Source organism: Callorhinus ursinus, unplaced genomic scaffold, assembly GCF_003265705.2.
Source record: "Callorhinus ursinus isolate GAN/ISIS: 27379988/994484 unplaced genomic scaffold, GSC_fseal_2.0 scaffold10, whole genome shotgun sequence".
NCBI classification, from domain to species: Eukaryota; Metazoa; Chordata; class Mammalia; order Carnivora; family Otariidae; genus Callorhinus; species Callorhinus ursinus.
Window position 1 is genome coordinate 54,107,768 of NW_027397072.1, and position 24,296 is coordinate 54,132,063.

At 45.7% G+C, this 24,296-nt stretch overlaps 1 protein-coding gene and 1 long non-coding RNA gene across 2 annotated transcripts in view; one reads left to right on the top strand and one right to left on the bottom strand.

The window, feature by feature from the left end:
* Positions 1-1,946, bottom strand: part of ARHGAP25 (Rho GTPase activating protein 25) — an 85,676-nt gene extending 83,730 nt beyond the window's left edge. The window contains exon 1 of the mRNA XM_025868549.2: positions 1,498-1,946. Coding sequence (XP_025724334.1) covers positions 1,498-1,558 — 61 coding nt within the window. The 5' untranslated portion in view covers positions 1,559-1,946. The remainder of the gene's footprint in view (positions 1-1,497) is intronic.
* On the top strand, positions 1,443-9,929 carry LOC141373604 (uncharacterized). Its single transcript, XR_012379790.1, has 2 exons — positions 1,443-1,574; positions 8,610-9,929. It is a non-coding gene; the product is annotated as an uncharacterized lncRNA (long non-coding RNA).
* The last annotated feature ends 14,367 nt before the right edge of the window (positions 9,930-24,296 follow it).

The window sequence follows — 24,296 nt, forward strand, 5'->3', positions numbered from 1 at the left end:
GCTATCCACGGGACGATGATTTAATAAACATTGATAAAATCATGAAATTTACCCACCCTAACCCCAGGTCTGAGCACATGCAGACCTGAGCTCTAATGTGGTCATTTCCTATATCCCTGGGGGGAAAAATCATTTAACCATTTAATCAATTAATCATTTAATCATTAATCTCATGTTTCCTATTTTTAAAGAGGAGAGTAAGACCTGTTCAAACACAGATGGTGAGAGGTTAGAATGACCCCATGCAGATAGAAGCAGGACACTTAAAAAGGAACAAAACCATAGAAGTTTTACTTCTAAAAACTAATTTTTATGACATATAATAAAATGAGCATTTGCCAAGTACACTGGTATCAATAGTAATTGGGAGAAAAAACTCTTGCTTATGTAAGAGGTATGCACACTACCTATTCTTGGAACCGACCTCAGCATGCAGTGATTCCTAGCTTGATTAGGGACCACAAATCCTCCCTGGACACCAAGATTAATGGCTTCTCTGATTACTCTCGATTTTTTTTTTTCAAATCTCTTCTCAGACCTACATCATTAACTCTTCATTGTGTGGCTTTGCAGTGGACCACTTATTTTAGGAACACATTAACCCCCAGTAGAAGACCATGTCTAAACCTTGTTCCAAGCAAAACTTTTCCAAGCCATGAGAAACACCCCCCCCCACACTTATCTAATGTCAAGGAAGTTAGCTCACTGTGCAGGTGTGAGTGTAAAGCACAGGGAAATCACTTTCAGCCCAACTGCTCTCCCCCAAATTACTGTGATCGATTAATAACAGAAGAACCCCATATAATGAAACTTATGATGACAGTTATATAGCAGATTAAAATCAATGTGTCACTATTAACATTAATAAGAAGAGCTTTGGATTAAAGGCCAGAATATCTCAGAAAACATTCCATCATCCCTTAATTAACTTATAATGCATTTCTCTTTAACAACTTCACTAAGAATTCTTTCCCATTCTGTCCATTTAACTAAAAGTGTCTCTATTATACTTTCAACTGTCTCTATGTTCCTGCCTGGTCCTCACTGTTTACTTTTTGCTCCTTCTGCCTCACCAGCAGGACCCCTTGAGTTTCTTCACAGATCAAGCACTTCAAAAAGACTCTACTCTCTGTGCTCCTATGAAAAACCTCTCAAATTATGGACAAGTGTCCAAACAGGAGGGAAATTGTCCTTTCATGAAAAAGAGAGAAAAACTCTGTTTTGTGTGTGATCTGTAGCTTTAGCCCATCTGAAGTACCCCATCGTGGCCTCACACTAGAGAGCTCCATTCCAACGCTACCTCCAAACAGAAAAGAATCCCCTCCCAGGGTCTGGGAACTTTGATCCAACATATCAACCTGAATGCAAATTTTCCCCAAACTCACATTTGCTGAGAGATCCATTTTTAAGTAGACAAAGCTCCCTGCAGACCAACATGCAAATGGTGGGTGCTCAAGTATAAGAAACTCAAGGGAAACAAAAAGACATTGACCATACCTATTTTCCCAGGCTCCACTTTCAGGTTGAAATCCCAGTTCCTCGGCAACTTCAGGGACATTTTGCTCCCGCTTCAGGTGAGTAGCTGCTGAAGCGACAGGTCTGCCTCGATTCCTGCCCTTCTCGCTTTTTCGCTCTTTCCCTCTAGGTTTTGTGTGTATGTTCCCCTTTATGATTTCTTCACAAGTGGTCTTGGGTTTGAGGTTGATTTGCCAGCATGTGTCCTCCTTTTTTTCAGAAGGAAGGTCCATCCATCTGTCTGTCACTGGGGAATGGCACCCAAGTCCCCCCAAGGCCTCCAACAGTCCCACGGGGGCTGGTACTTCCTGAAGTGTGCACCTTGCTTTTTCTTGCTTTCAGTTTTACCAGAAATATCCCAGTTGATAACTTCACTCTGCGTCATGAGAAGCAGAGCTCCTGTTCGAAAGAATCTCAGGCCTCACTGAGGCGAGATCGTGATAAACAACTGCGCCTCGGCTTTTTTTTTTTTTTAACTGTCTGCTTCCTTGCATTTGAGGAAGTGGGTGGCTGTTTGGTATAGATGATGCATTATGAGCACTCTTTCTTGAGAAAACCGTTTCTGGAAATGCTCATATAAGTCGAATAAGTGCTCTCCTGATATAAGGCTATAGCTTTGATGGAAAGAAAAAGAAATACAAAATGCCAAGAGTCCCACCATATACCTCCAAGCCTTCCTCCCAACTGAATGGATCAAGCATCCAAAAATGGTCAATAAGACAACCTGCATTCCACCCCCCCCTCCAAAGTTTCCTTCTTTTAAATTCTCCCTGCTATTAGGACCAAATAGTAAATTCTCCACCAGCTCGGGCTAAAGCCTCGTGTGGGGAGGGCTCTGATGCTCTTAGCTACTAAGTTAGCTTTAGCTGGGTAGACCCACTCACATGATATAATGGTTCTTTGGCATTATATACAGGGTATGGGATTAGGAATCAGACTGACATCGGTTCAAAACGCAGATCTTCCTCTTCCTTAGCTCTGCAGCTTTTCACAAACAACTGAATTTCTCTGGGCCTTGATGTCCTCAAGCAGTAAAATGAGGTCGATAATAACCATGACTGCAGAGACTTATGAAGGCATCTAGTACAGAGCTTGGCACATGGTGGCTGTACCACAAATGTTAATTCAAACTTTATTTCATTTAGTTCAGCTCTGTGACAGGTTTTCATATGTTTAACTGGGTCAGCCTAATCTAATGATTAAGTATTTGAGTCCAGAGCCAGATGTCCCCTGTTCAAATCCTGGTTCCATCACTTTCTTGCTGTGTGACTTTGGACAAGTTTCTTGACCACTCTGTGTTTCCATTTCCTCATCTGTAAATGAGGCAAATAATAGGCCCTACTTCATGTGTCTGTTGTGAGGCTTTATTAGATAGTAAGTAAAAGTGCTCACAAGAGTCACTGCTAACCAGCATGCAAGCTATACATCCTTGGTCCATTCATTCTTCAACCCTCCTGGATGACTCTGTCATACTTTCTTCTTCGCCTCACATATACTCATTCTCTGTTGATGACCTGACTTCCTGTTTTATTGAAAAAAGTTGGTACAACTGGAAGAGAATGTCTGCAAGCTCCCACTACTGTATCTGACTAAGTCCTACATGTAAGCCCACACACTCAAACTTCTCCTAGTTACAGTGGATGAACCACATCACTCCTTCATCTTTTTTTCAATTATTTTTTAAAGATTTTATTTATTTATTTATTTATTTATTTATTTATTTATTTATTTAGAGCATGAGCAGGGAGAGAGGCAGGGGGAGTGAGAGAGAATCCCAAGCAGACTCCACGCTGAGTGCAGAGCCTGTCATAGGGCTCGATCTCATGACCCTGGGATCATGACCTCAGCCAAAACCAAGAGTCAGACAAACTGAGCCACCCAAGCGCCCCTATCACTCCTCCATCTGAATCAATTCCTTCTCTCTCTTGGATCGTTCCCATTAGCATTCAAGCTTGTTTAAAAAATATATCTCTAAATTCCACTTCCTCCTCCTGCTACAGCCCCATTTCTTTTCTTCATTTTGGAGCAGCACTTTGTTAAGAATTGTCTACACTTGCAAATGCCTGTGCTATTATTCTCTCCTGAAACTGTTCTGTTGATGTTTCTGCCCTCAGGATTTTATGGAATATATTCTTCTCAAGGACATCGACAGCAACCCTGTCACTAAATCACGTTGAATTCTGCATGTGCCCTACCAGCAGCTTTGGACACACCGATCACTCTGTCCAACTCTGAGCTCTCTCTCCGCTTGGCTCCCAGGATCCCTCACTGTCCTGGTCGTCTGCCTGCCTTTTCCAGCCACTCCATCTCTGTTTCCTTGCTGGTTCCTTCTCATCTCTCTGACTGCTACATATTGGAGGACTTCTTTTCCATCCATATCCACACTTTGGTGAACTCATCTACCTCAAGGCTTTAAATGCCATGCATCTGCTGATCGTGCCAGTGGAGACCTTTAGCCCAGACCACCCCCAAGCCCCCAATCATACACATCTCTGCTTAGATATCTCACAACCGTCTGAAAGTAATCATGTCCAAAACTTCTATTCGGGGGACCAAGCTGAAGGAGCAATGGTGACCTAAGGCATATTCTCACTGCGAATGAAGGGAGCGTAAGAGGGAAGAACCACATATGCATACTTCACGCCTCTGCTTGCATCATGTCTGCTCACACTGCAGTGGCCAACACACATCATGTGGCCAAGTCCAAAGGCAGGGAGGCAAGAAGTACACACAGCCCTGAGGTGGTGGGGGAGGGGAGAAGGGAGTGATTATTTGCCGATCAAGACTCCAATCCATCACATGAACCCAGTTCACTTAGCTACCTTCCAACTTCACCAGGGTGCTGGGTTCCTTTGAAGCTGACTCAGCCTACCAGAGACTTTGGAGCCCCAACTCTGCATTACTACCAAACACCACCGCTCTTTTTTCGATCTTGGCTTGGAGGGGAGGGGCGGTGGATAACCATCCTGAGCCCCAGCCCAGCAGCATCTCCACAGGGAATTGACACAATCCAGAGTTCCAGTCCTGGGACCTTTAACTCTGGAACTCTGAAAATATTTTGAAGGTAGCACTTAGAAACAGAGAACTTCCTTTGCTCTTTAGGGTAGGTTCCTGTAAGTCTTGGAAAAACTCATGACTGATGGGGAAGTTGGGTGTGACTTGGAAAGACAATGAGATGAAAAGCACCCCTGGAAAGGCCCAACCCAGCCAAGCTTCCCTCTGAGGAGCCCACTCTGGGTCAGCCAGCTGCTGGGCAGGGTTAGAGAGCAGCTGTCTGTGGCGGGGCTTCTCCCCTTCTTCCTGACCTTCAGGGAACGAAGAACTGGATGTCCTGTCTGGCCCCAAAGTTTAAATCAGCATCTTCAGTAACAAAAACAAAAGCAAAAATCCGTTCATCTATTTGCTTACCGAATATTAACCATTTCTTGAGTAAGGACTTCATTTTTGCTAGACTTTGGAGGAATGTCCACGAACAAGCAGACTTTGTTTCTGCTTTCACGTTGCTGCTCTCAACCGTTCATTGAGAGGAAGAGTTAAATACAGCACGAGAAGGGTTATGTTGGGCAAAGTGTAGGAAGCTTTGGGAGTTTATGTCTGAGGTGCCTAATAGGGACTTGGGGAGTGAAGGAAGTCTTCCTGGGGAAAATGTTGTTTACATTAAGGCTTGATGAATGACTTAGGGAGGCAAGGGGGTTGGGAAAGGCTTCCAGACAAAACAAAGGGCATGCAAGAGGCACAGAGGTAGGAAAGAACTCATCAGGTTGCTCCGGGAAAGGATGAAAGTGGTAGGAGGGAGGAGAGATGGAGAGATGGCTGGATTGGGGATGGACCCCTGGTAAGCCTCCGTAAAGAGTTTTGACTTTACCCTGGAGGAAAGAGAAGCCATGCAGACATGATTATTGGGGTCGGGATGAGGGGCTGTGGCAGATGGCCAGGTGAGAGCCAGGGAGAGATAGAGAGGTCAGCAGCAGTGTGCAGGCAAAGAAGGGAGAACAAGGCAACAGCCATTCTGGTGGTGGGATTGACTGCCCAGGAGAATTTCTGTGGGAAGAAAACAGATGTGCATGGTCCTGGCTCCAGTCCCATGGATGGAGCTCCCACCACAAAGTCAGAGAAGGGTCGTTGACGAGATTGCTAAGGACTAGCGACTAGCGGGGGAGTCAGTTGCCAGAGGGAGAAGTCGATGGGCTCAGTTTGGGGCATGTTGCATTCAGAGACCTGTAGGACCCTGGAGCACAGCTGCCCTGAGCCTAGAGCTCAGCAGACACATTCATTCATTCGTTCACTCCTCCACTCCATAAACATTTATCCAGGACTGGGCTGGATTCTGAGTAAACAAGGATGATTAAGATCCTGGCCTAATCCCCAAATGACTCAATGAAAGAGAGAAGTATAAACATAATGGCAGTGCTGTTTGAGGTATAAAAAGAGTGCACGCACAGGGTAGGGTGACAGCAGGAAACGGTGGGCTTGGCTTGGGTGGCCAGGGACGGCTTCCCAGGAGAGGGGACTCAGGGGAGAGCAGCCAGGCGCGAAGCAAGGCAGGCGACCAGGCGGAGGACCCCCAGGCAGATGAACGGCAGATGGCTGCTAAAACACAGACCCATTCTCAGGGAAGTCCTGGGAATGGTGCACCAGGGTAAGGCCGGAGGGGTTGCCGGGCGGAGGGGGCCGGGCCTGCTGGACCCACCCCTGATGCGCGGGCTGAGGGATTGGACTCCGTTCTGAGGTGATGATCTTTGGAGAGCTTTTTAAAACATCCCTTTTATTGTTATTTTTACCATTACAGTAGTCCCTGCATGATCTTCAGAGAAGATTTCAATAAGCATAAAGAACACAAAAATCAGGACGCCTGGGTGGCTCAGTTGGTTAAGCGTCTGCCTTCAGCTCAGGTCATGATCCTAGGGTCTTGGGATCGAGTCCCATATTGGGCTCCCTGCTCAGCGGGGAGTCTGCTTCTCCCTCTGCCTGCCGCTCCCCCTGCTTGTGCTCACTCTCTCTCTCTGACAAGTAAATAAATAAAATATTTTTTAAAAAAGAACTCAAAAATCACTGTTAACCATTTAATGTGTCAGGAGAATTTTCGCATTTCGATCTCCATCACTCTTTTTCTATTTATGTTTATATATAATGTGTGTATATGTATTTTAAAATGAAAAATTAGTGTGCATGCTGTTTTGTAAGCTGTTATCTTCCCTTGACAAAAATGAAACAAAGCAAAACGCATAAATAGTTACCTTATTAAGCATTTTCCCAAAACATCATTCATGGCCTCTTAGTCTGTAATTACATAGTGAGAGCAAAATTTATTCAACAAATCTCGGTATCACTAAGCGTGTGAGATGTATACAAGTTTTCTTAATATTCTTGTAGCTAAATGTCTGGGGAAATCCATTCCATCCCAAAGGCCCCTCCACCCCCTAGGTGGGTTCTCGGAGGTGGAAATGCTGGGAAAGCAGAAGAGAAAACATTAAGACTTGATATGTATGTCTAAACTGTCCTCCAGAAGGTTCTACTTGAATCCCTCGGGGGCGAGTTCCCTCCTGACCTTACTAAGTGCTCCATTTTTATTTCAAAAGCTATAACCAAACCAAACCACTGCCAACTATTGAAGCAAAAAATTCTTCACTAAATAGTGCAATGCAAGTTATTGTTGGATGTGCTTATGGGCCATTTGTAGGGGTCAGATACATCTAGGTGTCTGTGTGTCTGAATGATTTTGCAAGGAACCAGCAGATGGGGGGCAGGGGAATCTTCAATCTTGATTTGTGACTTTCAGGCTCCTGGCTCCAGCATCTCCTTCGGAACTTCCGGTTATCTGCATGCTAGCCCTCCACTTTGTTGCCTCCTTGTCTTTCATTTTGTCACCTGGATTACTAATCCTCTGCATTTTGAGACAATTTGTACTTCATCTCACTGGTTTTGTGATTTTAATAACTTTATTGAAATATGATTTACATAACATACAGTTCACACATCTGCAGTGTACAATTCAGTGATTTTTAGTATATTCACAGGGTTGTGCAACCATGACCACAATCCGTTTTAGAACATTTTTTTCACTCTCCCCCCGCCAAGAAACCCCATACCCATGAACAGCCCCTTCCCATTCGCCACAACTCAACCCCTGGGCAAACACTGGTCTATTTTCTATCTCTATATATTTGCCTATTCTAGACATTTCATATAAATAGAATCCTATAATATGTGACACAGAGTCTTCTTTCACTTAGCATAATGTTTTCAAGTTTCATCCATGTTGTAGCAGGTGTCAGAACTTTATTTCTTTTGATGGCCAAATAATATTCCATTGTATAGATGTAGCAAACTATGTCTATTCACTAGTTGATGGAAACTTGGACTGTTTCCACTTTTTGGCTATTATGAATAATGCTGTTATATACATTCATGTACAAGTTTTTATGTGAACATATGCTTTTATTTCTCTTGGATATGTACCTAGAAGTGGAATTGCCGGGTCATCGGGCGACTCACTTTCAAACTTTTTGAGAAACTGCCAGAACATTTTCCAAAGTGGTTGCACCATTTTACATTCCCATGAGCAATGTAGGAGGGTTCCATTTCTTCCACATCCTCCCCAACTCTTGTTATCATCTGTCCTTCTGATTTTAGCCATTCTAGTGGGTATTAATAATCTAGTGGGTATTAAGGGGCATCTCATTGTGGGTTGCCTTTCTCTGATGGCTAATGATGTCGGGCATCTTTCTGTGTGATTATTGGCTGGTTTGGTTTTCCAAAACCTAAATTCTGCTTCTTGAAATATCCAAAGATGTAGCCACGGGGTATCTGCATTCAGCTAAAACTTAAGTCCTTCCTTAGGGAAAGCTGATACACACTGGGCTAAATATCATCCCAAATCTCCAGCTGTCCTTTCCCTATGTGCTTCTGCTCCCGCTGAAGTGCCATGTTCCCCTACCCCCTGCCTGGCTCTAAGGAATTTTTAAGCGATGCTCTGCCAAAAAAAAAAAAAAAAAAAAAAAAAGCAGTCACACCTTCCCAGCAGCGATTAGATTTGCTGGAGAGACGCCCTTGCCATCAAATCCCTCCCTCTCTTTCCCCGTTGCCTATTTCAGGTGGTGGTTGGTACTGTCATCCTCATCATCATTACCACGGTGGCTGTTGTTTTCTGCAAGGATTCGTAACAATGCCTGGAGGGGACAGAAGAACAATACACTAGCTGCCTCACGGGTCAGCATCAGAGAAACGGATGGCAGGGAAAGGGAGTTCAGTTTTCTGGATTCTCCACAGTTGGAGCGTCTGAGTAGACTCCAGGAGAGTCACAAAGCGAGTGCCCACTTTTGTCAGGAGGTCTCTGTTCATGAGACAAAGCCAGGGGGGTTTCTCTGGGCTGGGCTCCTTGTGCGCCCTGACGATCCCCTGTGATCCGTAAGTTTCTCCTTACCAAGAGCAAAGAGGAACTTTGTTGCTAGTGCCACCTACACATGTTGCTGATGCTGTTTTTAACAGAACTAATTGTATATTGGGGGAGGGACATGAGCGAAGATGAATCTTGAGCCTCTTGGAGCTTGAATCTTGAGCCTCTTGGAGCTTAAGCAGAAGGGACTTTCCATTTTACTATTTAACCAAAAAAACTCTTGGCGTATAAAGAGGTGGCTGAGGATTGGGCTCCATCACACCTGTCTCCCACTGTCCTTGAAGAGTTGCTTGGTGAAATTTTAAGACCTTTACCATGGTGGCGGTTCCGTGAATCGAATGTCTTTGCTTTTCAGTGCTGAGTGTGCCGTGGGGGAAGAGGTTGAAAGCAATGGGAAGGGCCTGCTCTGATCAGGCAGCTGAGTGCATGGTCCGTAGAGAATTTTAAAAGTATAACAAAACTAAAAGCCACCTACTTAAAAATTCGTCACCATGCGTAGTAATTCTAAATAACGTCTGTGCTAAATACTCCTTCCCTTAGTTGGTCCATTTCCAACCCCTACCCCCGTGGTAGGTCCCCACAGTCCCTGCTGATGATAATCCCACCTCCTCCCCAGGGGATTCTCTCCTTGCCGTGGAACCTGCCAGTGTGGTGTATTTTGATTGATTACACCACCCAACTGCAAAATCCACACCATCCCACTCCTTCCTACCCCAGCTTCTCAAGGATTTGAACTCCTATCCAAGCCCCTACCCCACTTTCCCCACTGGTAGTCTAAGAAACCCCCTCTTCCTTCCACGAGCCTTGAATCTGAATTAGATGGCTCGGTCAGAAAGCCTGCGGGACACTGTGCTAAAAAGAAATGCACTTGTGATGAGCACTGGGTATTGTATAGAAGTGTTGAATCACTAAATTGTACATCTGAAACTAACATGACACCGTATGGTAACTAACTGGAATGTAAATAAAAACTTGAAAAAATAAATCAAAATAAAAATAAATGCCTTAAAAAACTGCATCTTAATGAGCTAATCCTGACGATCTGAGTAGAGCACCCATTTTTTAAAATTAATAGACACCTTTTAGGTCTACAGAAAAATTGAATGGAAAGCAGAGTCCCCATATGCCACCTCCCCCCTCAACCCACCACACACTCTGCATTCCCACTCTTATCAACATCTTACATTAGTGTGGTACATTTGTTATAATGATGAGCCAATGTGAGTACATTATTCTTAACTAAAGTTCAGAGTTTACGTTAGGACTCGCTCGTGGTGTTGCACATTCTATGGGTTTGACAAATCTGTAATGACACGTGTCCATCATCATGGTATTGTACAGAGGAGTTGTACTGCTCTAAAAGTCCCCTGCGTAGAGCACCCACTTTTTTGACACCCCTCCCCCTGTCTGTTCACACAGGGTTTTTTTCTTTATTAGAATTAATTGCATGATTTTAAATAGGAGATTCACATGGGAATGCAGGTTTCTGGCTTCCTGAAACACTCAGCGATGCAGTACCTGCATGCCCACGAGACCACGGTCAGCAGGAGCTCAGCCGAGGCTGACCCTCCTCACACAGGTCCAGCTGGCCAAAACCCTTCCATTCTCTAGAGGCAGGGACGGGTGTCATTGGTAGGCACACGTGCACTGTTGTTTTCCTTGGAACAGACTGAAGAAGAAAAAATGTAATCCGTGGTACCCACCCGTGTCTCATTCAAAAGCGGGGAGGAAAAAAAGCAGTCTGAGGTCATAAAAGTTGGGAGACAACGTGTTTCTTTGCAGATGTGGGCCAGCCAGTTTCGCTTGCTTCTGCCCCGCACTTGGCTCCTGCGCTGAAGTGGGTCCCCACACAGAGGGCGCACTCGCCTAGTAACTCACTTCTAGCAGCTACTCCCGTGTGCAGGGCTCATGGCTGCAACTTGTGCTCATGGCTGATTCCCCAGCATGTGTGTCCTGGAGCGTGGCATTTGCCAACACCAAAAAGAAAGATGTTTTTCATATGGATTGGATAGTCTATATCTTTAAGAAAGCTGAATTTAGAAGGCACAAGTTCAAGATTTGATTCCCTTTCCCTTGGCTGTATGCGGGAAATCCAAACAAAGACAAAAACAAAAAAACTCTGGCAGAGGAAGAGACTTCTGTGCTCTGAACATTCTGTTGGAGTTCAGGGGACCAGTTAGAGGTGTCTTGGCTCCGAGCCTTGTTCCCCTGGGGCCTGAGCGATGGGGTGGACAGGTCTTGTTACTGATCTCATCTCCGCCAAGGTCCCTGGTGTTGGTTCTGATGTCTGGTCACAGTTTGATAGTCTATTAACCTTTACTTTTTTCCCATCATAGCCACAGAAAGAAAGAAAAAAAAAGAAATCTTTCTGGTTCTGAAGGCCAAGACTGCCATTGTCACTGCCAATGCTCTAACTAGAGGAACACTGTTCCCTGGGTCATGGCGTAAGAGAGAGGAATGTCTATCTAAACGGGACATTTATAACCACGGGATTATAAACAGAACCTGAGTTTTTTGAACCAGAGCACACAAAGCAAATCGGGGGGAAATGGACCCCCCCACATAACACCTCCTTTGGGCCAGTTACGGGTTGCATATTTGGTTGAACCACATGAAGTTGCTGATATTTGACCACTTTTGAACAGCAAACACAACAGTTTCATAGGCTTCATTGTAAGAGGCCCACTCTGTTCCCTGCCACGTATTCACTCAACAAATAGCAAATGAATTGTTCTCCTATTATGTATCAGACACTGTCCTAGGTGCAGAGAATGTGGCCAAAAGCAAGAGAGACAAAAATGTCTGGTTTGGTGAAGCCTATGTGAGAAGAGGCAGACATGCACACATGCACACAATAACTAAATAAATGAAATACGTACAACAAGATAGTTGGTGGTGAGTGCTGTGGAGAAAAGTAAATATGTCATGGGAAGTGAGAGAAGAAGTAGGTTTCAGGAGGGGTGCTTGCAGTTTGAAATAGCCGGCGAGGAAAGCCTTCATTAGGTAGGCGACATTTGAGGAAAAATCTAAGGAGAGTGAGGATTGAGCCAGGTAAATATCTGTGGAAGAACCTACCAGCACAAGGAAGAGTGAGTGCAAGAGCCTCGTCACCAGAGGTGGAAGCAAGCCTAATACGACCAAGAGACAGCTTGGTGGCTGCCCAGTGTCATTCTCCTTTTTCATGGGGCTAATATGAGAGATGTTTTACCCAGGAGAAACCAACATGATAGGCTCAGATGTCAAGCAGTCTAAATTACAGGCCAGAGGTTTAGGGAACTTGGAAGGAATGTCAGCAACCTAACACCTGGCAAATTGGAGGCCCCAATATAGTGGGAAGTTGAGGCCAGGAGGGTTTCAACCTTCCCCACTGGAAGAAGGAAGCCATCCCCCCCCCAGCTGTGCAGAGAGCTCCTCAGGTCACACATCGGACAGTCCTGCCCAGCTCACCGTCCTGCTCTTTGACCCCAACAGCTCTTCTAACAGGGGCAGAGCTCTGTTGTATCTGGATTAGGAAGAGGGAGATTATTGACCCCACCCCACCCTCCTGCCAGTGTTGGAAGTATCCCTGTCCAGCCACCTGGGGTCTTTCACTTCTGCCAGAGTGAGCCAGATTATTCATCTCTTTGGAGCAATAAGCCCTGTGGGGATCGGAAGTCTCCATCCTGCCACCGCAGACGACTCCAGGGACCAGAGAGTGTGTTAGTAAAATCACCCAAAGCATATTGATATGTTCAGTTTGTGTCCATCCCAGACTATAGGCAGTGGTGTGTCTGTGTCCTTCCCCTCCCCCACGCTCAGGCATGTTTAAAAGTGCCCTGCAGATTTGGACACCAACCTCCAGGATGGGAGGTCAGAGCAACCTGCTGGATGACCTGGGCCAAGAAGGCGAGGTGAGCAAGGGGGTGGAAGCACAGCTTCTCCCACCTGCCATTACTCAGATCTCCACGCTCACGGGTCCAGGAGTCTCCCTATGGCAGACGAGTCTAGGCCTTCTGACTAGCTCCTCAGCAAGCCCCTGCATCTGCATTTCCAAAGCACTCAGCTCACAACAGATCCCCAAAATAGATTGAGATGGGCAAGAGGCCAACATTCAGGTCTCCTTTCTTTCCCTCCAAGCCCTTGGAACCTAGGAGGGGGGGGGGGGCTTGCTCCCTAATCCCTAGAGGGAAGCCCAGGACAAGAAGGGAGCCCTTGTTGCCCATCTTCCTCTTTGACCATGTTCTGGATGGTCATACTCCTTATAATAACGGCTCTAGGTTTGCATCTACCCCTTTGTACTCTCTCCCAATGATTACAAACCACCGCAAGCAGGTTCCCAATAAATGTAGCTCATTCCTATAATTTTCCAAAGGCCCCTCCAGGATTTGGGATAGCACACTGGCTTTCTGTTTTGAGCTGGTCCTGGAGTAGGGACAGGCCTGAGCAGGGTGCCCAAGAGGCCCAGTGTGTCAGTCCACTGGAGCACCTGTCACCCTGAATGACCAAACCCCCCTTCCTCACCTTGGCTCCGTGGAGCCTTTTTTGCCATTAACCAGCAGACACTGAGGTGGCTGCCTATGGGCTCTCAAGCCCAGACTTGTCCTCCTGGCCTTGAACACAAGCCCCCTGCCCTGTGCAGGCCAACCAAGCCAAGTGCCCAGAGAGACAGCACTCATGTGCATTTGCCCCGGTTCTCCTCAGACCCAGCTGAGCCTGGCTTTCCCTTTTAGACTTTCAGTATTGTCCCCTGGTTTAAGAAGTAGATACTCCTCCATTTCTTGTCTATCGAAAATGCTGGTAGCCATCTTGTTTTGGTGAGGGGCTGTCATCACAGGCACCCACTTTCCGTTTCTGAGCTTCCTCTATCCTTCATCTCCTAACTCTTTCCTGGGTAGAGACCTGGGAGTTGTACCCATCCTGTCTGGGATCTGACAGTGTGTAAGGCTGAGCCTTCACGGTCCCTGTGGTCTTAGCAAGGGTGTTCAACTTTGCACCCGGGGTCTCTGGGAAGTTACATACCCCACACAGGTATGCAGACTTGATCACTGGGAGTCCGGCTCAACATGAGGGCGGGTGTGTGAAGGACTCTGTTGATTCCTTATACATGGCTAGTTGGGCAGCGCTCATTCCATATCAGCACACTCTGCCATAGAATGCACTGGTGCCGTCACTGGTGCAGACTGGAACCACAGGTGGGGGGGCGGTCAGCCCGTACCCACGGACTCCCCCTCTCGGCTACAAGTGTAGGCTTGTGCTCCACAGGAGGGACCATTTCTGAGAAAAGCATTTGGAATGAAAAACCCCAAGGAGGCTTCGGAGGCAGCAACCATTATGGTATAGCCACAGCAGACCCCAGAGGCCTGCAGGATGCCTGCTCACCGTGAGGAGACAGCCTCCGAGGACTGGGAAGAGCCACAAGGAAGCTACTGGACACTGAGAAGCCCTGCTTGCCAGCTATGTGAATGCGGATTAATTCCCTGATGCTCTAGCCTGGCCCACAACTAGCAGATTAACCTTGTATGCTCCCTGCTCCCAAATAGAGGGCTTCACTTTCTTGAACACATTCTTAGGGCAGGAAGTTGCCACCTCTCGCAAATGGGTAGCCACAGACTGTTGGATTATAACTGACCTCCTTTGTCATCTGCTGGGAATCTCTGACTACAGGAACACTCTTGTGACCACTGCCTGCCAGTGGGCCCCGCATCGTGGAATTTGCTGGCTGGTCCACACTCCTTATCAACCATAGCAAATGGCCAGCCCAAGAGCAAAGCACAACCACTGTCACAGTTGCCCCATAAGAAGAGAGAGCAAAGAGGAGGTAGCGCCACTTTGCTGGAATACAAGCCCATGTGCATCCAGCTGAACCCAGACCAAGATCACCTCCCCAGTCTGGAGAGTAGGGACAACCCTGTGTCTGTTGACCACCTGCCCGAGGGCGTCGGCACCAAGTGAAATGTGTTCGTGTTTGCCCTGAGTCCTTCGCGGTGCTTTACAAAGCTGTCCCCAAGCGCTCATGTGCCCACAGTGAGGTGGGAGGGTCAGGGAGTTCAGGAGCCTGAGCCAGGGTGAGAAGCATTACGGGGAGCAGAGGACCCAGAGCCAGCCTCCTGGGTTTGAATCCTACTTCCTCCACTAAGTGTGTGACGGTGTGCATGCTGACTAACCTCTCTGGGCTTTACTCTTCTCATAGGCTAAATGAAGGGAATTATATCTATCTCGTAGAACTGATGAGAAGATCAGATAAGATACCACATGGAAAACACTCAACATGGTGTCTGGCATGTGGCGAGCTCTTAATAAATGTTCGAAAAGAAGATAATTTCCACTGGTGAGATTACATGTCCCTTGAAGCTGCATTTCATGTGCCTTCCTAAGAAAGTAAGCTGATAGCTAACAAGTTAAAATATGCTACATCTGCTTCAACCCGGGGTACAGGAGGGACCTGCCCTTTCCTGTTTCAAAGGCTCATCAGGCGGCAAAGTCAGCTTGGACCAGTTGGGGAGGGGCATGGAAAGGCATGAGGGAGGCCGCCCTCTGTCCACAAAGCTCTGTGGTGCTGAGATGCTGAGGATGGAGACCGATTCTGGACCACAAACTCGTGGTGTGGTTTAAAGAGCCCCTTCCCACCCGCCCAGCAGCCTGCACCTGTGCACACAATGACACACCCAGTTTTATCAGCCTGGACATACTGGGAGGAAGGAAGTGGTGTTGTGGAGAAAAGTGGGTAGGAAGGGAGAGTTCCAATCTGCACACCCAGAACAGGGAATGGGATCCAAGCTGCAGACAGGCAAACCTGTCATCTTCTGTCTACCTGGGGATTCGCTGGGAGGAAAACTGAGCCAACAGTCTGAAAACTCTATTTTTAAGCCACTCCTGGACTGCTCTGCCAGCCTGCCTCTACACTCCTGAGATCACGAGATGCTCAGCAGCGCGCTGCCAGAACAGGAAGTGACAAAGGCAGCTGATTTCACCAAAGATACGAAACCCACAGTTCACATTGAATAATTACACAAAGAGCCCTTGAAGCTGCATTTCATGTGACTTCGTGAAAGCCAGACCCCGCTGGGGCAAGAGAAGAGTCAGTACAAGCGTGTAACTTCACTTTAAACTATTCCACACACTGGCAAAGAGAACACTTTGACTTCCGTGCCCACTGCAAATCCATTTTCCCCTCACGTAAATAGGGCAAATATCGTTCACCTATTTTACAGATAAGAAAACGGAGGCATGAACCGGCAAGGCAACTTGCTTAAGGGCCAAGTCAGAAATCTGTATTTTGTCCAAAAGTTGTTACAAAACTTTTTTTAAAGATTTTGTTTACTTATTTGACAGAAATTGAGAGAGAGAGAGAGCACAAGCAGGGGGAGCTGCAGGCAGAGGGAGAAGCAGGCTCCCGGCTGAGCAAGGAGCCTGATGCGGGACTTAATCCCAGGACCCTGAGATCATGACCTGAGCTGAAGGCTAACTGACCGAGCCACCCAGGGGCACTGCGTTGTTGCAAATCTTAATGGTCAGAAAATATACAATATAACTCTTGAAATAAAGTATAAAATTCGAAATAAAGCAAGGAATTAATTTCTGATTGTTAGTTCTAATGGCAGAAAGAGGAAATGAGTTTTGGTCAGTTTCATAAAACGAAAACGAATCACCATACTTTACCTGTTGTTCAAAAAAGGCTTTGTTTATGAAATTTTAAGTAGCCATTGTAATTAAGACTTGTACACATTTTCATTTGAGACATAACTATTTGTGATGTTAATGTAAAGCTGGTATTAGTTAAAGTTGTTACCAAGAAGCTTCGTGACCATGGGGAAGGAAAAAAGAACAAGACTTTGGAGTCTGAGGGTGTCTTAAGCATTTCTGCATTCAATCACATCTGTGAGCATAGCTGGATTTCTATAAAAACGTATTTCCTTCTAGAAAGATAATACTGGTCAAGCAGAGGAGTCTATCAAGATCACCTTCAACTATTCCAAAACATCTGGTGGGGTTTGGGGGCATAGCGTATCAGAAAATAGCCTATACATTTTAAAACCACATGGATTTTGCCACCTTGCTAAAGAACATTTGAATCTGGGAGGTGGAGAAATCTTCAAAGAACACTGTGGTCCTTCTGAACCAACAACATGCACTTTTGGATGATTCCAATAGCAAAGTGATTATGGTCACATAATTGAGGGGAATTTGATCTCTGCCCATAGCAAAGCTTCCAGGGCAAGCAGAAGAGTTATTGTTATTTTTTTAAGAAAAGCTATTTGAAATATTTCCATGCCTGTGATCTCTGTTCTGACCCAACTTCATTCCTTTGCTCCACCAAAAGTTGGAGCTACAGTTTATCATAGAAGCTCGTCAACGTGGCATCTCTTAAACCACCTCCTGCCAAGCGGAAGTATTTCTGCTGGCTCCTGTGATTTTAAAGATGGAGACCCTCCCTGTCTGAGTGTGTGATTTCTAGAAATGAGCCCTGATTAGTCAGATGATAGTGCACAGGAAGTTGCTAGGGCTTTTCACCAAAACCATCACTTTGGTCTCTCTGTTACATTTAAAGATTCCTTCTCAAAATAAGCATGGACTTCAGATCAATGGACATAACAGGTAACTGGACAACCCTGGGCTGTCTGACATCATGCACGCTAAGTTTGGAAATAAATCAGGTGATTATGTTGGTGACATGAGCCAGGAGCCAAGAGGTGCTCAGTAAACCTGAATTCATGAGAGCCATCCCTGCTCCATCCCATTGTGATTTCTGAACCCCAGGCTTCTCATCTACAAGGACAGGTTGATGATAGCTACTGTGGGCTATACTTGTGAAGATTTCCCTGTATGGAAAGCTCCTGGCACATAGCAGGCATTGTTAAATAGTAATGATAATAATGCTAAATTTCCTTTAAACAAGATTTGACAACAAGGTTGTAAAAGGCTGAATAATGGCCCCCTAAAAATGTTCACATCCTAATCCGCAGAACTTGAGAATGGGTAAAGGGGCTTTGCAGATATGATTAGGTCAAAGATCCTGAGATGAGGACACTATCTTGGATTTTCCAGGTGAGTCCAGTGTAACCCCAGGGGCCTTATAAGAAGGAAGCAGGGGGAGATAGATGCAAGTATGGAATAAGGTGAGAAAGGGGCAACAAAGGGCACCTGGGAGGCTCAGTCGGTTGGGCAGCTGACTCTTGGTGTTGGCTCAGGTCATGATCTCAGGGTCCTGGAATGGAGCCCTGCATCAGGCTCCATGCTCAGCAAGGGGTCTGCTTGTCCCTCTCCCTCTGCTCCTCCCCCTGCTCTCGCTCTCTCTTTCTCTCTATCTCTCATAAAGAAAAAGAAAGGAAGGAAGGAAGGAAGGAAGGAAGGAAGGAAAAAGAGAGATAGGGGCCATGAACCAAAGAATGCAGATGACCTCTAGAGACTGGAAAAGGTAAGGAGACAGATTTTCCCCCAGCGTCTTCAGAGGGAGATCATCCTGCTGACACCTTGACTTTAGCCCAGCGAGACCAATGTTGGAGTTCTGACCTCCAGTGCTATCTAAGAATCAATCCGTGTTGTTTGAAGCCACTAAGATTGTGGTAATTTATTACAATAGCAAGCAGAAACTCATACAAAGGTTATAAAACTAATTTTCTTGGGTGGCCCATAACCTGACTCTGGAAGCAATGTCCAGCAAAACAAACTTTCTCATTTTTCCAGAACAGAAGTATCACATATTTATGACATACCTGTTTCATACCAGGTTCAAAAGTAGATGAGCTCACCAAGGAGAGTGTAAGGAGTGAGAACAGAAGCCCTAAAGCAGACCCTAGAGTAGTGATCTTAGACTTCCTTGTGATTTTGAATCACTTGGGTTTGACTCGGGAAGCCTGGGGTGAGGCCTGAGATTCTGTATTTCTAACGTGTTCCAGATGATGCTGTGCAGCTGGTCCCCAGACCACAGTTTGAGTAGCCAGGCTCTAGAGAACCACTTTGAAGGGAATACATCTGAATAGCACACAAGAGCCTCCATTAATGGACTTGCCCTTAACCAATTTCCCAAGACTATCCAGTCCTTTGTAAAAATTCTTGACGGGTGCCCAGGGTCTGCAGAGTGCTCATGACTAGTGGTACATCATTCACTTTCACTCCCACCAAGTGAACTGTACATATTATCTCAGTTGGATCTGTTCCCAAGCAAATGCATCCCAGGGTAACACAAACTGTGCTTCCTATTTTAATTACGTGATAAAGTTGATTACTTAAACCAATGAAATATGAGTGCAAAGAAAAAACACAGAGCTCTTTCTATGAAAATTCAGTTAATGGATTTGGAAAGAGAACATGTATATCACTATAAAATATGTCAAATCACATGTGAGTAAGTGGAGGGGGGAATCCTAAAACTCTCTGCCCTTAGAATGCTTTAAAATACGCCTTCAAATTTTCACTCCCATTTTAAAGAAACCAAAATTGTCCTGTGAGTGCATTATACATAGCAAACACGTAGACAAGAAAAGCTATAAGGACACGTATCCGGTTTTTAGGCAAAGAACTAAATCAAGTGGCTGCTACCACTCTCGGTGGTGGTGACGGCGTCCTTGCTTATGCTTCAGACCTTTGGTTTTACTTACACAACACAGCAGTTGTTACCTACCACCCCTGTCAAGCCCCAGCACCACAAAACTGTCAGAGGCTGTGATTAATCTCTGTCTTTTGCAGAGGCAGAATCTGAAACCCAAAAAGAAAGGAGTGAATTGACTCGGTTCTGGAACCAGTAGAAGCCTCCCCATGATCACACCAGATCACACCTCTGCCAAGCCGTACTCTTTCACGCGGGCCCCTGGTTAGAAACAGCATAAGACAGATTGTTTAACATATATTTAACTCTAAGAGAAGCAGTCAGGAATACACATAAGGCAAATACTTGTAAACAAACAGAATGTCACGTTCTGACATTTAAAGAGAGAGAATCGCACATACTGTTTGACAAACTAGGGTGAAAGAGTAAAGCGAAATAGCAGCTGTTGCAAAACCACATCAGGTTGAAGGAAGTTTAGGTCAGAAAACTCTATAAAATAGAATACAGATGTTTATCTGAGATGGCCCTAGAGACCCCATGGTGGTTTCTCACCAGTGTAAGTGCTACCTCAAGTTTACATCATGTGGTTGAGGATTGGAATACAACTATATGTACAGTCTCAGTTGTCGTGTGCTGGACAATTGAAACTTCAGTTTTGTAGGATTATGAAGGGAAAAGGACCCATATTCTGCAGCTTCTGAGCTGGGAGGGAAGGATGTTGGCCCAAGTTCCAGGGGAGGGTAGAAGCAAAAAGCAACCAAAGGCAAGCTCTGGAGCCCTGCTGGCCTTCTTCACTGCCATGCTTCCTCACTGCACTATTCCTGTCTATCTTGAAGAATCCACATTTTGGGAAAAACCACAGCATATAAGAGTTAAGAATAATTTCCATGGCATCGGTGTGTGTCCCACAAGGGTTACATGGCCGTTCCAGAGGAGACCCCACAGGAACAGCTCTTCTCTTTCTCTATATACTTCATCTTCCCTTCTACTGAAATGGGTGTCACATCTCAATAAGAGCAAACAAACAAACTGGGCCTTCTGATGCAAGTAGGCAAACGAAACATATTCCCCTCTCTCTCTGCACTCCCCAAATCCCATCTACATGACAGTATAGACGGGCAAAGAAGAATGGAGGGCATCAGAGACGATCAGCAGGCCAAGGGTTTTCATGAATCTCTGGAAGACAGTCACTGGGTAGAAATCTGAGGAATGAACACTGGGCAAAAGGGACGTCAGCTCAGAACATGCCCAAGACAAACCTGCAAAGAACAGGGGCCGGGGACTCGGGGACGGCTGGTATGAAAATGAACAGACAGATGCCTGTGGAAGAAATGGTGGCGTAGGCTCATTTTCCTGTTCCCTCCTTCCCCCATTCACACAACAAGTCCAGGGTAGGATGATTCCAGGTTGGTTCATTTCAGAGCTCAGGGACATGAGGAGGCCTATAGATTCTTTCCATCTCTCAGGTGCCCTGCTCAGTGCATCAGCTTACCTATGACGGCACGATGCCGGAAGCACTTCCATCCTCCCCCCGAGATGTGACAACATCCGGTGCGAGGACTGAGGATGGCTCCCATTCTTCCATGCCTCTTTTCTAAGGGCAAGAGCTCTTTTCCCAGAAGCCCCCCGAACCAACCTCTTACCACATCTCATTGGCCAGAACAGGGTCACATGCCCACCCCTAAACCAGTCACTAGCAAGAGGAATGGAATTTCTGTGGTTGAGTCAGAGCAGTGCTTCTTAAGCTTGCGTGGGCATCAGAATGGCCTGGGGAACTGGTTGAAAGAACCCATTTCTGGGCACCATCCCTCAAGGTCCTGATTCAGTGAGTCTCGGGGTAGGCTGGGGAGTTGGCATGTTTGCCAAGCTCCCAGATGATGCTGATGGTGCTGGTTTAAGCATCACTAGATTTGAGGAGACAGCCGACAGTGAAAGGCTTTTGAGTGGTTCTAACGTGACTTCCCACCCACATGTTTCAAGTTAAATCTTCTGGTGCACGCAGCCTGCCCTCATGCTCAAAGCTTAGTCATCCCTCTCATTCAGGGAAGTTATGATTATAACCCTCAGAAGAATTAAAAGCAGAAATGGTCACAAGTGGCTACCTCAGGGAAGCAGGTAGGAGGGGTGGGGGGGGAAGAAAGTGATGACATATTTTATTTTACTTATGTGCCCATCTGAATTGATTGGATTTTTTCTTTTCATCAGTATTACTGAATAATAATTCTTTAATAAGAACACTTTTAGAGTGCACGTTTTTCCTACTAAATAGTCTCAATTTTCTTCCTTTCTCCAACCAGCCATTTCTATGTACCTATCAAGATCAAGGTTGTGAAACGAGCTTCATGTGCATGAAAGTGGTTATCTTTCAAAAATACCAGTAATTGAGCTAAAATCATCATAATGAGGTTGATAAACTATTAACCTATGGTTTGCACCAAAATTTGTCTTAAGAATGGCACTCTTCATTTTTGGAAAATAATTTGACGAGAATCTAGGGAAAAGCTCACCTCTACTCCTCCCCAGGTCACCACCATCACCACCACCACCAGCAGCACAGACCTCCATGAAGGCCAGCACCAAGACTCAGGAGAAAAAGACTGAAATACTCTGCAAATAAGGGGAGACATTGCCAGACCTCCTCAGGAAATCCAGTGGAGAATAGGGAGGATGAAGAGAGAAAAAATGGTACCATTGAGAGGGATGGGCTGTATTTTGAGTTCACCTGCACATCCTTCATCGTTTTCCCAGGATCCTATTCAGCTAGGAGTCTTGTCCATCCTGTGTGAGTGATATTTTGTGGTGGAAACTAAAGCAGCTGTTTCACATTTGACATGGGACAACTCAGACAACATCGGAGGAAACAGAAGACCAAGGACACTCAGAATAACATGAGGTTCTCCCTGCCTCAGGGATGCCCAGTTATGAGAGCGTTGAAGATATTTCACCTATGTCTCCCAGCCCTCAGGTGACACCCAGTTATATAAGAACTAGAAAAGGCCACCAAGCTCATGTCAGGGAGCAAATATTTCAACCTTGTGAAGCTGCCAGGTTCCTGGGGGCTCTGACCTCCTGAGGAGGAGCTGTCACTCAGAGACATCTTCCTGGGAGAAGCAGTGGTCTAGCAGTGTCCAGAGCCACCTGGGCGGGAGCTATAGGCCAAAAACTGAGTGTGTCCTTCAGGTAGAACAACTCTCAGAGCTCCTAGGTTGCCATTTATCTACACAGAAACCAGAAAAGCCAAATCTGACCCATCGCAGACGTCTGAATGAGTGAAGAAAGAAAGAAAAGCCCTGTAGCTGTTTTTAGCCCGATTCACTCTAAAATCATTATTTCATTCACCATCTGAAGAATAGGGACTCTGATCAAATAATACTTATGTTCCATTTAGTTCTGGTCATCATTTCCAGCTAATATCCAGGAAATAATCCAAAGTTCTGCCACTAGGACAACCTTATTGTTATTATTCCATTTGCTCAGGAACTGAAAGATCCCATTCATCAGCACATTTCTTTTACAATTCGGGTTTCATTTTTTTTTTTTTAAGTATCTTAAGATTAAAAGTATTTCCCTTTGCAATTGTAAAGCTAGGTCGAATTATTGTTTTTTCCTTCCTTTCTGTGGCCGATTCTCCTTTTCATTTATAAATTACCTGTTTGACTCATCGGCAGACCTAGCATAAAATCAGCCTCATCCTATCTGTCTCGAGTAATTAGCTGTTTCCTTTCTGGATCAAATGGAGGAGCTTGTCGTCAGGCCTTTCAAAAAGGCATCTCTCAAAAAGAATAACACTATCACCCTAAGGAAAGCAATTCTTTAACTTATTAGAGAAAAAAAACCTGAAAGGAAATGTATTGGTCTTTTTGTCTTGTAATCCGGAATCCAATGTGATTCCGCTGTCTTTGTCTCCCTCCCGAAGAGGATCGTAAGGCAGCACGGACGTCCACACTGGCTCAGAGGGTGTTATGTTCGTGTTTTAGCCCTCAGGGACAAGGACCACACAGCTGGCTCGGGCAGGCAAAGCGGGGCTGAAATGCCAGGCACACTCGCTTGCCAAATTTCAGGATTTTAGGGATCTTGGTTTAATTTGTTCCAAATTATCATCTGACAGAGAAAAAGTACCTGTTTACCTCCGTAGCCACAGGGGTACGTGGCCAGAGGAAAACTTGTTTCTCAGCTCCCTCTGCTGGCCTCTCCGAAAACCATCTGTCCTCTCGCTACCAGATCCCGTGTGGTGTATGCCCAGTGGGCCAACTTTGGGCCAAACGTGAGCCATGAGCCAATAGGGAAGTTAGGGCCACATCAACTGGGAAAATCTTTTCAAGGAACCCAGGGCCCCAAACGATGAACACGGAAGAGGGGCCAACCCAATGGCGGGTCCAAACTAAAATGCTGATTCTCCAACCTGCCTTATAAAGAAGTAAGCCTGAGTGGGGGCCCAGGCCTGTTTGTTCAGAAAAAGAATCCCAGGTGATGCTGTTGCACCTCCTGGTTAAGAACCACAGGTCCTAAAACATTGTTTTATATTTAATGTGCGTATTCTGGCTCCTACAGTTCAAATTTGTATCTGTTTTACAGGCTTCGGGGGCAGGGAAGAATCAGCATATTAACCTGACCCAATATGCTTGGTTATTTAAATGGCACCTATAGCCTTGCTTGATCAGGCTAACAAACCCCCAATTCCACTATCTTTTTTTTTATTCTTTCTTCAGTTTCTATCCTCTTGAAAGATTTTCAGGAACGAATACAGCAACTCAGAGAGGCATTCAGCATTGCATGCACTCATGTTTCTGAGCCTTGCTACTTTCTCCTCTTTGGTTTCCTCATTTCTTCTTCTTAAGGATTTTGCTAAATGTCAGTGCA